The sequence below is a fragment of the Zootoca vivipara genome, chromosome Z1, assembly GCF_965207765.1.
Source record: "Zootoca vivipara chromosome Z1, rZooViv2.hap1.1, whole genome shotgun sequence".
Lineage (NCBI taxonomy): Eukaryota > Metazoa > Chordata > Lepidosauria > Squamata > Lacertidae > Zootoca > Zootoca vivipara.
Window position 1 is genome coordinate 34,337,034 of NC_142583.1, and position 15,915 is coordinate 34,352,948.

The window sequence follows — 15,915 nt, forward strand, 5'->3', positions numbered from 1 at the left end:
GGCCGGGTCAGCTAGTATATATATATATATATATATATATATATATATATATATATATATAGTAAGTCAGAATTTGACAGATTATCGCCAACTCTATACAATAGGTCAGGTATGTCCAAAGTCTGTTTTGGGGGCCTAATCCAGCCTGCCAGTCGGTTTAATCCAGCCCCTGTGGCAGTTTATTTCCTGGGGTGCAATCCTAAAAACAAGCTCAACAACTTTGGTTGGCCCTTCCCTTCATCAAATCTGGCCCTCTTTGAAAGAAGTTTGGACACCACTGCTATAGGTGAACAGAGTCTGACCATGCCATGAAATTCATCAATGTTCAATATTACATACCAGTTCCTGTGTAATATTTGGTGCAGTTGCCATATTCAATATCTTCTTTCCTAATGTCAAATTGTGGCAAAGCAATTTTCTCTAGTTGAACAGGATCACCAGATTGCCAGATAAATCGTAAATCATCGGTAGTGTAACCAACTAGGTGTTTAGGAAAAAAGGATTAAGAGATAAAAATAACAAATGCAATAGCCAAAATAAATTCCTTCATAGCAGGGGGTTGGACTAGATGTCCCTTGTGGTCCCTTCCAACTCTACAATGCTCAATCATACTGTCCCCTAGATTATTTGACTTGAAACATGGCAGCATCATTACTTAATGGGTATTCTTTATGCTGGTCATATCTCACTGCTGCTGAAACATCTCCCCTGATTTCCGGTTTGTTTTCAGACACAATTCAGCATGCCATTTTTTTTTGACTCGAGAAGCCCTATATGGGTCTGGTCTCAGGCCATCTGAAGGACCACCTTTTCTTTGAAGAACCTTTCATTTGGTTAAGACTGTCCTCTAAAACTATGCTGCAGGCGCCTCCTTCAAAGTTGAGTTATGTCTTTCACCCTTTTGATATCCCACCTGTGAATTTCCCCCCCATGCAACCGCATGGCTCCAACCCCATTGCTACCCCGGCCCACCCCAATCCAGGTAAGGAGCAAGGAAGGTCCACAGGTCTTTCCTCCCTATCATATGCGTTACTTTGACATGCTTCCACCCACTCTGCTGTGCGTCTGCAGTCTCTTGTGATACGGAATCCCTGAAGTTGATAAGCATCCCTGCTAAAACTACCCCATGATCCTAACAGCATTTGACAGATATAAATTTCAGTGAAAACCAGTTGGGCTTCCAAGCAAATTATTTTAAGATCAGGCCTATGGAGCACAATTATATGCACTTTAACTCTGACATAACTCCCACTGAGTTCAGTGGGACTTACTCCCAGGTACTTTGATGCATAGGATCAAAGTACCACAGCTAGGGGTTGAATTATAAAAGGCGGAGACCAATGAACATGATTTTTTGAAACCACTGTACAAGTCCACATTCAACAGCATTGTGCACTGTGTATCCTCCTTTGGTTTATATAGGCACAACAGGAAGTGGTAGCTATTTTTATGCACAATCTGATTTACATACAGCTCTCCAACTGCATCTTGCAACGCTGTGTATCCATAGGAAACAAGGCCAGGTCCAACGGGCAGGAAAGCGTAACGGATAATCTGGAAATATAAACCGAAAGCTTGTGAGCAATTCAAAGCAACTTTCAAGTTAGCTGTGGAGGTGGTGGCTGTTGTTTGCTTTCATGTTCACAAATGTAGCAGATCAGTATGCAATGTATTCATATAAAGATGCACGTTATTTTTCTACTCTAGGGGAGTTTCATTGCAACATTTTCAGCACGCAGGAAACACATGCTTCATTACAGCACAGCACAGAGACATGATCAGGCTCTCGTGGATTTATCTGTATAGTATCCATGTGGAGTTGTGTAATGTGAGAACTTGTCAATGGAAGAGAATGATCCCTCGTCTTGTCTTATTCTTATGTTACACTGAATACAAGTATAAAGCTGTCTCTACATTGTGTGAAGGATTTGATGTTTTCTACAGTTCAGCTATTGTGTACACAAGTATACAGACTAGACTCATTCAACGTTATAAAACTGCAGGAATGCATAGCTCAATTATTTGCACACACAGGTACTCATTGTACACTTGTTGAACGTAACATGTGAACACCCTTGTAACTTCCCAAATCCAGTGGTTCGTGTCCTCAGAAAGACTGCAGATAGGCATACCATTTCAGCTCAAAAGCCATTCTAACTCACAATTTTCAAGCAAGCATTCACTGACCGTATAGCAGCTCCACTATTTCTCAAAAGTATTGTGTACTTCTTAATTTAATTTGATTTACATTAAAAAAAAACATATCCCAAATCTGTGCCTCACATCTACTCAGTTAATCAAGCAGAGACTTTCATTTGCTCAAAGTCTATAATAAAACTTTGCAGTTGAAAAGAAGAAGTACCTCATGCTGACCAGTACGTCTCCATTACGGAATATAAAGAGAAGAATGTTTTCTTGTGTGACGTCATGGAAGTTGGCATTTTTTTCATTTGCAAAGAACAGATCTGGCTTCCACAGACATTTAAACATGGTGGGATCTACAGTTAAAGAGTCAGACCCCTTCCAGTCAGTGGGCAATTTAAGTCGAGGATCATTCCATTTTTGTCTTAGGAAGATATTCACTCTGTAATCCTATTGGAAACGTATTATAGGATGCATTAGACAGGCAAGAAAATGTCAACATACGAAGCCTAAATCAAGAAGCATGTTTACACAGATCTATTTTGGTTTCATGGAAAGTAGGCTATAAATTATGTTAATAAACCCACAAGCAGATATCCAAGAAACAGCAGCATTACCATAGTTGTCTCTTGTATTGATCCAAAACTGTTAATGAAAATGTTGACTGCTACATCAACTGGAATTCCTTTAAAAAAAGAGAGAGAAAAATCAGTCTCATAGTTTTCAAAAATAAAAATAAACAATTCAGTGCGTCTTCTCTTCCCCACATTTAAAAACAAACAAAAACGATTGGGATAGTTCTGTTTCAAGACTCATGCAGTAGGTAGGGAGGCTGAAGAACTGGGAGAAAAAAGATAGAGACATATTAATAGGGCTGCCAAAGTTGTTGAGCAATGCAGTGCTACTCAGAACAGACCCACTGAAATTAATGGATATCACTAACTTAGGCCTATAAATTTGAATAGGCTGACTCAAAGTATAACTTAGTTGGATACAACCCCAGATGTACATGTAACAGCAAGGGCAATGATCCCTGGTAAAGCAGCACATTTCAAATTTCACAACAGCATTAGGGAAATAAAAACATTTTTTTTCAAACAGTGACAGGGCCGTCTTAAGCATGGCGGGCGCCCAGGCGCCGTGGTGCGGAGATTGCTCCGGAGCCCCCGCCCTGCCCCATTTCTTGCCGGCCTGGTGCCCTGCCCCACCCAGCCTACCCCTAGAGCTGGCCCTGAACAGTGAAGCCCCCCCAAAAGGCCCAGTTACCTCTCTGTTTATTGTGGACTGGAATCTCATCAGGCCAGTCCATTGGATTAAGGAAATAAAATGTAATTGGTTGTTGGTATACACACACACACACACACACACACACACAGAGAGAGAGAGAGAGAGAGAGAGAGAGAGAGAGAGAGAGAGAGAGTTTTTAAGTAGCTTCAACAGCTGAACTGAAGTTATTGTACATTAACCAACCTTTGAAATTTGGTCTTATCCTGGGATCGTAAGTAACCAGAAGTCTATTCAAGATGTTGCTGGTAGAATTTGCAGGCACCCTTGCAAGATCTTCAGGTGACTGCTGTCTGTTAGAAATAATGTACACTGTTTATTTGTGTTAGAATTAGAATTAGAATTATTTGTGTTAGAATTAGAATTAGCTGATCTTAGCATATTTGATTCAAGCTCCAAAAATTAAACAAAAACAGTGCAGAAGATAAATTTGCAATGTATTTGAACAAAAGAGCCACACTTTTTTTCTGAAAAACCTTAATCTATTGTTTTTGTTTTGTTTTTGTTTGGACCCCTGGACAGTGAAGTCAGGTCAAAGGTGACTATGGGGCTGCAGCGCTCATCTCGCTTTCAGGCCGAGGGAGCTGGTGTTTGTCTAATATGCACATTGAAAGCTAAAAATGTAAAAATAAATAAATAATAAAATCATTTTCTTCTTGTTGTTGTTAGCAGAAAGAAGCAAATGCTGTGCCAATAAAAAGCTCACACAAACCAGTCTTCCTTTCCTTTGGTTTTGAATCAGGCTCAAGACTATAAAGAGTTGCCGTGATTCTCTGCATTCATAACAGGCATTTTAAAATGGTATCTTTTTTAAATAATATTTTATTAAGTTTTTCAAAAAGATACACCAATACAAAACATTAAAGACAAAAAAAGAAAAAAGAAAAAAAGAAAAACAATAAAAAAACAAATACATATAAAGCACAAAATCTTATCTCACCTCCTAGTTTTTATTTTTAAAAAGCAAACAAACTGAGCTTTTAGGGGGAGGGCTGTTGGGTTGGGGGTAATTCTGAACTTTGCCAATTTTTGAGGTTTTGAAATGTGCCCCATGACCCCAAAACATTGGGAGGGCTCTTACTTATCCATTATGCATATTGGTCAGGACATGTCCTAGAAGATACGGAGCATCGCCATGGTGAGGACAGGGCATCACAGTGTGTGGGGTTGAGATGTAAGGAGTTGCACGTACCACTGGAGGTGGTAGATCTCCAAACCATATTGTGGTGGCTTTGGATAGCTCTGGGAATGGGGTTGGGTTCATCAACATACACTGGCCCTCTGAACAATGTATACCTGCTTGACGCATTTATGCAAGTGCATTGAATGCAGGGCATCAAATGGGATGCAGGGTCTGAGTGCCTGGAGAGTTCTTGCTATTAATATGCTGGCATTACTGTTTTTTAAAAACCTAGTTACAATTCCTAAGATGTCTTTAGGTCATGGTGACCTTAAGATTTCAGCCTTTCACAATGGCCAGGTCCAGTAAAAACTCCAATATGAAATGCACGTTTAAATAACGTGCCTCAGTGACTGAGTCTTGTCTTGTGCTCATAATCAGTTAAAGGGTTCGTTCATAAAATGCCAGGAAGTCAGGCATCATAGGGTGCTGATGACAAAGAGGGTGCTCAGCCAACCAGCAAGCTAGCACCTGTGCAAACGTTGTTGAAGCAGCAGCATGGGCACTTTGAAAGCATCCCAAATGCCAGTCAAATGCCCTCAAATGGAAATGGCAGGGATTCCCAATATTGTGAAGAAGCCTTACGTTCAATACATACTGATGGGAAATGTTGTGTTCAGTCAGTAGCAAAAAGAGGGGGTGGGGGACTTTGGGTTGGAGATCTTTTATAAGTTGACCAAATTATAACCGATATGGCATACCGTAGTTGTTCTAATAGGGATTTTATGGCAAGGCTTAAATAGCCATAACCTTCTACTTAATAGTAAACTGTGAGATTGGAATGCTGCCATGTGGCCAGAAGGCCTGAACACTGCAGCTCTGGAGTGGAAGCTCTATCTTCTTGGGCCTCTCTGCTTATGCCAGGCTTACTCAACGACTGCCAGGATGAAGCATCTGCTGTCAGCTCAGATGGCAAGAAGAGAAAGCTAAGAAAACCAGAAGTGGCAAGAACAGCCATCAGTGAGGCTGAGCCCACAGAGAAAGCTGATGCCCACAATTAGAGTCTCCTACACATAAACAATACTGTATTGTAAACTCCTAGCCTGCCTCGTGAGAACCAAAAATGTGACAGATATATCAACAGAGCGTCTCTAACCTTAATGCATCTCATAAATGACATAAGCCACCTTCAGGCATTCTGATGTTCATTAAACATGTGGAGGAGAGCTGTGGGAATGAGTGTACTGCCCTTTCTCCATTCCACGTTACTGTTCCAGTTCCCCTGCAACTTGCAAAGGGCACCTGTCTGCAATGGGGAACCTTCTGTATTTGTGCTGGGTTCCCAACACATTTTGGAACCCTGGAAAAATCAAGGTTCCAGGAGCCCTAGAAAATCAGGGTTCAAAAAAATGTAGGGAGCCTTCATGAGTACAGGACGGCCATTTCTTTTCAGGTCTGCCATCCAACTGCCATCCCAAGTCAGGGAAATGTAATGGAGAGGACATGAGCTAGTGCACATGCGTCATGGAGTGGTTGGACAGAGAGGAATGGTGGGAGGAACCGGTTGGGGAACCACCAGGGGCTCAGAGCCTGAGGAGTGGTGGGACAACAGTGAGAGGTCTGAAGGACAACAGGGAGAAATCTGGGAAGAGGAGGTGTTGGAAGCTGAAGAGGTCACAGGGCCTAGTGAGCTGGGAGAGTGTGGGGCAGAGAGAAGTCCACAATCAGAGGCAGAAGCTGAAGCAGGAGAGGGGGAGGAGCGGGGCCAAAAGGCAGAGATGAGTCAAGCTAGTGAAGAGTCACGAGTCTCTCCCCCTCCTGCTGCAACAAGCTCCCCTTCCCACAGTATCCCAGAACCAGAAGAGGCATGAAAAGGCCAGAGATGTTGGCTGCACGAAGCCACAGTCTCTGATTGCTTAGAAAAGGCTTGAAAAGAAGGAGACGGGGACTTTCTGTCTTGGCAACTGATTTTTATGGAGTAGAACCACTGGGAATGAGCTGCTCTGCTCATTAGGCCAGGCCCTCAACCAAGTCTGTGAAGATTGTGGTTTTGCTAATAAAGAGTTACCTCCAACATTGAACTGTGTGATTACTGACCAGCGTGTTCCTGTGACAACTTGTCTCTCTAGGACACTTCTCACACATTCACTTAAAAACTAACCAGAATGCCTGATGAGGGTTGCAGATATGATAATAAAGTCTAAAGACACAAGACCATTAGAAAATAGAGATGGGTAAGCTTGCTCCCACTTGCTACGATTAATTATTTTCCCCCAAAATGGTTCATTTTCTCTCCTAATCCAAGGTTTGTAAGTTACTCATTCACTTACCCAAACCCCCCTAGAGGCCACCCATTCACCCTGACCCCTAATATCCTCTTCCTTCTCTTCCAGCACAAATTACCTATTGGAGGCTATGGTATTTCACACATGGTATAAGAATAACAAAGGCTGCCCTGGATAACTAAGTTGTGCTGAAAGAGAATAGGGAGGGGGCTGTGAGAATGGGGACAGGTAGGAGGACAAAAGTGGTTATGGTGAGGGAGTGGTCTTCTCTCCCTTGAATTTTAATCATGTATGGCCTCTGGCAAAACACCTTTTCCTGCTTCCTGGTAGTTCAAATTGGTGTACATTGTTTTAAAACCAGTACAAAAATGAAACTTTGCATAGCTATTTGAAAAAATGCATGACACATAGTAGCCATCCATGAAGAGGCTGTAGTTCCCATAAGGTCAAAAGCCCTGACTAACATCACCAGCAGAAGAACTGCTATGGATTGCCTGTGGCAGTGACTCTGTTCCCTCCCCGTTCATTCAGGCAGATTCAGACAAGAAGCTAGTGATGACACAAGGCTAGCAGATAGGAAATCACATGGCAGCAAACATATTCACAGATAAAGTCTGGCAGTGATTAGGCAGCAAGTCATTGCTGAATACAGGCAAACAAAGCAACAAATATCTTCTCTGCCTTTCACTTTTCTCCTGAGGAGCAGGATCACAGCACTCCTTGATGCAGTGCTGCCTAATAGCAGCCACATGAATTCAAACAAATACTTTCATGGTAGATTGGATTCTTGTAGAAAAGCCTGCTCCAGCAGAGCCAATCTATGAATTCTATAGCTTGCTAGTTTTGCAAGCTATATATGAAAAACAACATTTCAGAGTTTTAAGCACTACAAATCCCATGCTGCTATGTAACAGGAAATTCCTCAAACTCTTAGGCAAGATTAAGAGCCCTTACTCCCAGTGTTAGTATGCCCCTGCCTACATCCAATGGAATCACTTGTTTCTGTTCAAAAAGTGAAATTTTATTAGGGAGGTAGGCTAAGCTCCGCTTCCCGCCAGCCCACACGCACAAAGACCATGAACAAAGGAAGATTAAGCTTGACACTAGGATAACACATATTGCCCTACATCAATTCAAATTCCACTGATAGCCAGAGACACAGCACAGGACAACACCTGCAGGAAGGGAGGAAGATTATTCTCCTTGTCTTTCTCGTTCTTCTCCTGGCCTATCTATCTGTTCTGTTCAGTGCTAACCCAGCTGGGCTATACTTCCAGATTCTAACAGGAGGCATGAAAGAGCCTACAAGTAGCAGACAGCAGAAGTTTGTGTTCCAGCCACTGTAGTGAGAGATGCTGGATCAGCATTTCTGATTAATGAGCTCATGCTTTTAATCTGTTAGCAAACCATTAATCGACTAAACATCCTGATTAATTCAGTAATACCTTCAGTTTCAGTAAAGAGGATTTTGTCTTCAGCTACACAGACTGGAATTTAAAATAAAATGACTCTCTAATATTTACATTATTTTTTTAAGAAACTCCTATAGATTATTAAAATGACTACTACTTCCTTTGCAATGCATATAGGCTTCCCCTTCTCCCCTCTCAGTCTAGATCTGAATGTGTGAAGCAGCCACCATGAGCCCAAATTGCTGTTCGACATACAGTAAGTCAAGTGTGTACAGAGGTATTTTGCTGTAATGGCTAGCATGTTGGACTAAGACAACAAAAATCAGTTACAAACTGGGACCTTACTTTTATGGACTGTTGTATATTATATGGCAATGCACATATTTCTGGTTTGTTCATCCCACAACAAAAAGACAAACATCTCTCCATACTATAGAATAGATAAACCTGCCTCTTTTTCCAAATGTATGAGAAGAAACATGAAAACAGGAAATGTGGTCCATTCATGTTTCCTGTTTCTGTGGTTGTTAGGAACATACAGAAGCTCTCTTGCCAAGTTACCCTGTTTCACAGTGTTGAAGGTTAAACTACAGTCAAGGAAAATCACAAAACAGAATGCTTGAATCCATTACTGAAACACTGCAGCCTTTCACACTTCCTATTCTGAACAACACATGGAGTCTTAAGGCACTGAATCTTAACCCATCAAGGGGTACAGGGCAAGGCCAGACAACAAAGTGGGTGGGAGCAAATCAATACATACAATCGCTCACCTTAACACATCACAGATGCACACAGTTCGTGCACAAACACAAAGCTATTTCCCATGGAAGCATAGTCATATATTCTTAGTAACTCCAGTCGAGTGTCACCTTACATTTTCCCAACACCCTTTATCTGTCCTGAATGTTCAAAAGGCAAAAAGAACTCAATACTTCCAGCATAAGAATGGAAATAATATCAATTCACAATGCAATACCTGTCTGACAGCTTATTCAAGTCCACAAACTTCAAAACAGCATCCTGAAGATTGCAGGGATGCTCTGCATGTTTGCAAGGAATAGGAATCATAGAATTGTAAAGTTGGAAGGCACCATGAGGCTCATCTAGTCCAACCTCATCAATGCAGGAATCTTTTGCTCCACATGGGGCTCAAACCTATGACCCTGAGATTAAGAGCCTCAAGCTCTACCAACTGAGCTATCCCAGCACTACAAAGACCCTACCTATTTGCTAGGATACTTCCTCCTCTGCTTTGATCTTCTTGAAAAAGATCTTCCTTGTAGAAGTAGCTGCACTTGCATCATTAACATCAAAGTCCTTTTCAGTCTTAGGCCCTGCCCACTGAACAGCTGATATGTGAGAGTGGAGGGTCAAAGGACTAGAATGAAACACAGTTCTGGGGTGAATCTGCTTCCTGGGCAGGAGGTTCCCTATCCCTGTCTTAAATTATCAGACACTGGGCCTAACCTGAAGCAAGTCATGCCAGATTTCACCCAAAACTTGTATTAACTGCACATACCAGAAATATACACCCACTTTCTTGTAATAAGCAACAGGAACCATGGTACTCACTTAAGTCCTTGTATATGAGAACTTTGCATTACCTTATGCAAACAGTATCCTAAGAGTTGTGGTGCTGGAAAATGGCATTCCCCATTTACTGAACCAACACTATGTTATCATTTATGCTGTCTTGCGCTGTGGGTTAAACCACAGAACCTAGGGCTTGCCGATCAGAAGGCCGGCAGTTCGAATCCCCGCAACGGGGGGGGGGGGGTGCTCCCGTTGCTCAGTCCCAGCTTCTGCCAACCTAGCAGTTCGAAAGCACGTCAAAGTGCAAGTAGATAAATAGGTACCGCTCTGGCGGGAAGGTAAACGGCGTTTCTGTGTGCTGCTCTGGTTTGCCAGAAGCGGCTTTGTCATGCTGGCCACATGACCTGGAAGCTGGAAGCCGACTCCCTCGGCCAATAACGTGAGATGTGCACCGCTACCCCAGAGTCGGTCATGACTGGACCTAGTGGTCAGGGGTCCCTTTACCTTTATCTTTACCAGCAGTGGACATAGAAATAATGGCCAGCACAGAGCACTGATGAAAGTTTTGCATCCATTGTGGTTCAGCCTAAGTCAATGGGACCCACTCTAATCCTTCTATTAGACAAAAGCAACATATACCAAAAGTGAATTTTGCATCAACCTATCTTGCACAAGGAGTGGTTAAGCAAGCTTATACCAGTATTTAAGCAGATAATACATGAAAGACATTCCTTAAAAGGCAGAGCCCCACAAAAAGATGAACTATAAAATATCAATTTGATGACTCCTTTATGGTTATGCTATATGAAGTGCAACTGTTGAAACAAGCTGGCTGAGATCTAAACAGGCAGCAGAAAAGCCTCTCAAACCAGTCAATAATTACATAACTAGAGCTAAACAGAAGCATGAGTAATCATGGCAGGAATTTTCCTATTTGGAAAATGGAAGAGCATTTCTAGTAAATATTTGCCTGCGATATAATAATTAACTTCTTTTCCCATGCAGATTCTCATCCCTGCAGTCCCATCTGTTGGCTTCATATTGCTACTAGTCAACTTAACACTAGATTATGGCACCTGGCTAACAGCCTGCCCTGAGGGAACAGCATTGATACATTTTGTAAAATACTGAATTTTACCTACACAGCACCCAGAACCCTACCAGCCCAAGAACACTTAACTATAAGCACTTGCCCAGAGATGTATTGCATTGCCAAATTGCCCACTGTAACACCCTGTCCTCAAGCAGAGACATTATAAACCTCAGCTGTACATAAATCTCTTGTAGTACACTAGCTAAATTATTGTAGAGACCTAAAATGTTTGTGTCATGAAAATGTTCTTTGCACAGTACATCCCAGAAATAGAAAACACCAACATCCTCCTTATAATTCATCTTCAGACCACTGAGCAATTGAGTGTTGTTTTATTTTTATTAGACAAGCTACTATTTTAAGTGTGGCGGAAACTTTCAAGCTACTTGAAAGAAAGGTGGAACATAAATATAACATTAAAAAAAATTAGTTATGCAGAATGTTCCTTCAAGCCTATGTGTTCATGACAAAATATAGGCAAAGATAGAGGTGGTTCATACTTAAGTGTACTTTCTATTAAGCCATGGTTGATAGAGAAAAGCATTTACCAAGTGATAATTTACTAAAGTGTGCATTTCTTATGCAAGTTGTCTATATTCAAGTAGGGAGGAGAATCTTATTGCTGCCCTGCTACCTCACATTTTGATTACTTCTCACTTCTTGGTTAGACCATGGAGAATCTGCATTGTAGTTCAGGGGTTAGGAATGGCAGGCTGTGGGACAGGTCATCCTATTGGACCCAGGAGGTCATTTGGGGCAAGCCACACCTGCCCAGGTAAGGGTGTGGACAATAAAAATGGATTTTGTGGGCATTGGGCTAAGCACTTTGCACAACACTTCCCAAAAGCCTGATAAGCAGATGATTGTCAGGCATTTGGGAAGCACACAGGGCTAACAAGCTCTTTGAACCATGGGGCTCACTTCCCCATCTCTGTTGCAGACCAATGGCTTACCAAGTTATTATATAGACTCGATAGTAGACAGCCACTTAATAAACAGTTGCCTCCTCCCTTCATGCTGACAACTGAACAAGCCAAGATTCAGTACCTAACCATTGTTTCCTGTTACGTGTGAATCCAGAAGCAATAGTTAAATGGCTTCAAAACAACCCAGGATACTGAGCCATATAGTGTCTTGCTTTGAAGTCACTAACCATAGTTTTGAGGTTTGGGGACAAGCTTGTTCAACTGCTCACACAATGGGCAGAGGAAAGCATCTGAAAAGGAGGACTGGGAATTTCATGGGTTTTTGGTTTAGAATTGCCTGGGAAAATATTCAGCATGTAAATTAACTGGAAACCAGGCACTCATCAAAGATTTAATATATCAATTCAAATCAACAAGGGCACCTGTTTCCAAAAACCCATTTACCTATCCATGAGGTTTTCCCTGGTTCTGTTTACTCCTTGAACCTTCTTTTCCTCCACATTTTTCTATTTGTATCTTCAAGCATTCAAATCCCAGCTTCTCAGCCCATTGCCTTCAACAATCTTTCCTTTGGGCCACTAGCCGTGTAAATGTCAGCTGTACCGACCCCTTTCCCTTTACCACATTCCAAACCCCCACTTCCTTGTCACTCCTTCTTGCCAACTTTTTATAGCTTCTTTATCCACAGGTCATGTGCTGAAGCTTCTTCCATGCAACCTGACCCTTTGCTTCTCTCAAAAATGTTGAACCGTTCTTCAGTTTTCTATTACTGACATCCCTTTACATTGAGCACGTAATATCTATATACATACATGATTGATGGTTAAACCTTGTTGAGAAGCTGCTGGCAGTTTCAACTAACAAAACACCTGACTGTCTACTATTGGTCATGAATAAACAGAGCTCCCACACTTTCAATAATCTGATAATAAATAAATAAAATGGATACATAATTGTGCATTATAGCATGAGTGGCCATCCACTCAACAGGGCTTCTTCATCCTCTCCTCCACCTACAATCCCCTTCCACACACACTTCCAAAACCTGTTATGGAGGATTAGCGGATCAGAGATTTTGGGGGTGCACAGGGAGATGGATTGGGGGGAGGAGAAAAATTAGAGGTCCTGTGGCACAAGTGGATTTCCTTTGCACAAGTGGGTGGACATCACTGGATGTCACCCATAGTGCATTAATATTGTTTATTTGAACTCTTATCATTTCACAAGAAAACGAAAAACGTGCACTTTATCGCACACCCTCACTACTTTCATTTTACACAGGTTTTTTTTTTAAAAAAATAAATAAATATGTAAGGGACATACGAAGGGCAGAGATACTGCTTCTTTTTCCCTTTCCCTTTCTTTGAAGATTTCTCTTTGGAGTAGACTTCTTCAATGCATAAGAAGAAGAAAACAAACCCAAGAATCGCCAGGGAAAACTTCATTGTGGGGACTTTTAAGTCCAGAACAAAAGTTGACCTGTGATAAACAAGAGATAAAAAGTCATCTATTAATGAAGTTGAATGTGAAAAATAGGAAAAACTTCCTACCAAGGAAGTAAACAGCTATTAATCATTGTAAACACTAAATCATTCCAATGACAAGCTACCGGATAAAGGCTGCAATGCTATTACTGCTTACTTTGGAGTAAGTCCCATTGAACTCAGGGGTTTTATTTTTGAATAGCTAAGCATAGGATTGCACTGATAATTTATGTGGATTTCTCATTAATTAGAAACGTTTGTATGAATAATTTAGATAGATTTACTGGCTACAATCTAGAATATTGTTGGGCATGCTTAAACCCAGTAAACTCACTCTGTCTTGGATCATGACCATTTTGTTCTAATGGAACATACATTCATTATGAAAATTATTTGAGGGGGAAAGGCAAGTAAGAGTAGGGAGAAATGACAAAGCTATGTGAATTTTGCACAGTGTGGAGAAAATAGGGAAGGATATCTTTTTCTCCCTCTTGTATATTACTAGAACCAGAAGTCATCCAATGAAGCTGAATGTTGAAAGATCTGGCACAGACAAAAGGATGTACTTCTTCACGGCATGCCTATTTAAACTATGGAATTTGTTGCCATAACATGTAGTGATGACAGTCAACTTGGATTCAGACAAATTCATGGAGGATAAAGCTGTCAATGTCAATAAGGCTACTAATGAGGGCTATTACCTCCAGCATCACGGGCAGTAGCCGGGGATCTTGATGGGCAGAGTCCTATTTCACTCATGTCCTACTTCTGGGGGCCCATAGAGATATCATTGGCCTCTAGGTGAAAAAAAATGCTGAACTAGATAGGCCTTTGGCCTGACTGAGCAGGATTATTCTTAGGTTCCCAAATGAGCAGCTGCCTAACAGTTGGTAATTTATAACTACAGACCTGGTGTTGATATGTTTGCAGAACAAACTTACATCTTCCAGAGGAAGCTACCTAAATGGAAACCCACCTAGATGAGCTTCCCCCAAAGTAAAACTTACAATATGTATGCTGGCATACAAATGTTTATAGCATTCCAACAAAAAAATACTTGCAATTATTGAGCAAAGACATGACATACAGACCCAGGCCTCGTCCATCCAACCCTAATTTTCACTACTAGTTCCTTTAATATCAGTGGGAAGTTTTAGTAATGAGGGCTAATTAAGACATCCCACTGAACCATGTGTCTTTGCTAACAATGAATCTCCTCTCTTATCATTAGTCTTGCATTTACTGCCCCATTCAGAAAGTGAAACAAATTGCATGCACTGCTTGCACCATGGAGAACATTTACTATCACACTATATTCGCACAGCATCTTTATTATTGAGTATTTCATATCAGCATAAAGAATAACAAACACATTTCCAACAGGGCTAAGTGTTCGTGTTCAGTACCAAATACTGCTTGCCAGCTCCTAGCTGCACTGACTGAAGGAGGGGGAAAAATCTCTGCATTTTATGATCTCCGCACTATATGGCGGGGGGGGGGGGATTGTCCGGGCTTCACTCTCTAGAGCAAGTGCCTGAATCTTATAACGATGGCTGCATTTTTCTACATCTCCATTCATCTTTTTCTAGATGCAGAGGCCAGCCACATATATTTTTCTTCTTAAAAGCAGAAAGATATTTATATCCCTTCAGTCACAGCAACAGAAGACATTCTTGTCTTCCTTCCAAGAGCAACAGAAGAAGCATCTCCTTATGCCCAGAGCAACAGCAGCCGGGGCTCCCAGCCAAATTGCAAGACATGGGACTTTCCATTCCCACAGCCAGGCTATGATCACAATGGCGGTTCTTCCCTACCGCAGCACTGGGCGAAATGGTGGTGGTGGTGCCTCTTCTGTCCCTCCAGTACCACAGTATCAGGTCTCCCAGCAACCCCTCCCCACCCTCCCTAGCAAGTGACTTCTGTGACCTCTTCCCCCACCGTATTCTAAAGGTCAGCAGAAAGCACTGGAGCACTAAGAATTGCAAGCGGCAAAAGTCCAACAAAGAGGAAAAAGGCACACAGCACATTTTTCACCAGAATATGAGTCTTGAAAGCCAATTTGAAACCAGTCAGTGTTTTCATTTGTTGTCTTCTAACGGCTGCCTATGCAACCTTGGCAACAGGTGTTCACACAAACCTCCAGCATTGCAGGACTTTGCTTGCCCTCCCCATTCCCACATTTGAGTGACAAGGCCTCTGTGCACCATGGATCTCTGGCCAAAGCCACTTTCTTGCCTGCTTCACACTCAAATCAAGATAGCGTGCCTGGATACCTCCCTAGATTTTACCCACTGCCACCGCCTCCGCCTCCAATTTCCAGGCAAAAGCAAAATATTCCCTCTTGGGCCAACTGGAGTTTCCCGCCTCTACAGTCGAGGGCAGGCTCCCTGGCTGGCTCCTTCCTCAACCAGCACAGCGCCAAGGAGGCCCCCAGATACCTCCCCAATCTCGGGAAGGGCCAGTCATGCAGAATGAGCCACTAAGCGCAACAGCAACACCCGCCAGGAGCTGCAAAGGTGCTGGCCGAGGTACTGAAAGAAGGAAGCAAGGCAGGAGCTGCTGCAGAGGAACAGGGCGGCTTGGAGATGGCCACCTCTGCAGGGGGACGCAGCCAGGCAGGGCTCGACGCGCAC

At 42.2% G+C, this 15,915-nt stretch overlaps 1 protein-coding gene across 2 annotated transcripts in view; it reads right to left on the reverse strand.

Moving 5' to 3' along the window:
* Positions 1–15,915, reverse strand: part of GLRB (glycine receptor beta) — a 30,717-nt gene that overhangs the window by 14,405 nt on the left and 397 nt on the right. The window contains exons 2-7 of one of the 2 annotated variants that reach the window (XM_088661086.1): positions 13,122–13,277; positions 3,613–3,715; positions 2,760–2,827; positions 2,363–2,592; positions 1,472–1,554; positions 340–480 (exon numbers count right to left, since the gene is read on the reverse strand). In XM_088661086.1, coding sequence (XP_088517212.1) covers positions 340–480; positions 1,472–1,554; positions 2,363–2,592; positions 2,760–2,762 — 457 coding nt within the window. In that variant the 5' untranslated portion in view covers positions 2,763–2,827; positions 3,613–3,715; positions 13,122–13,277. Of the gene's footprint in view, positions 1–339; positions 481–1,471; positions 1,555–2,362; positions 2,593–2,759; positions 2,828–3,612; positions 3,720–13,121; positions 13,278–15,915 lie in introns of both variants that reach the window. The other variant, XM_035113331.3, reaches the window with a different exon arrangement.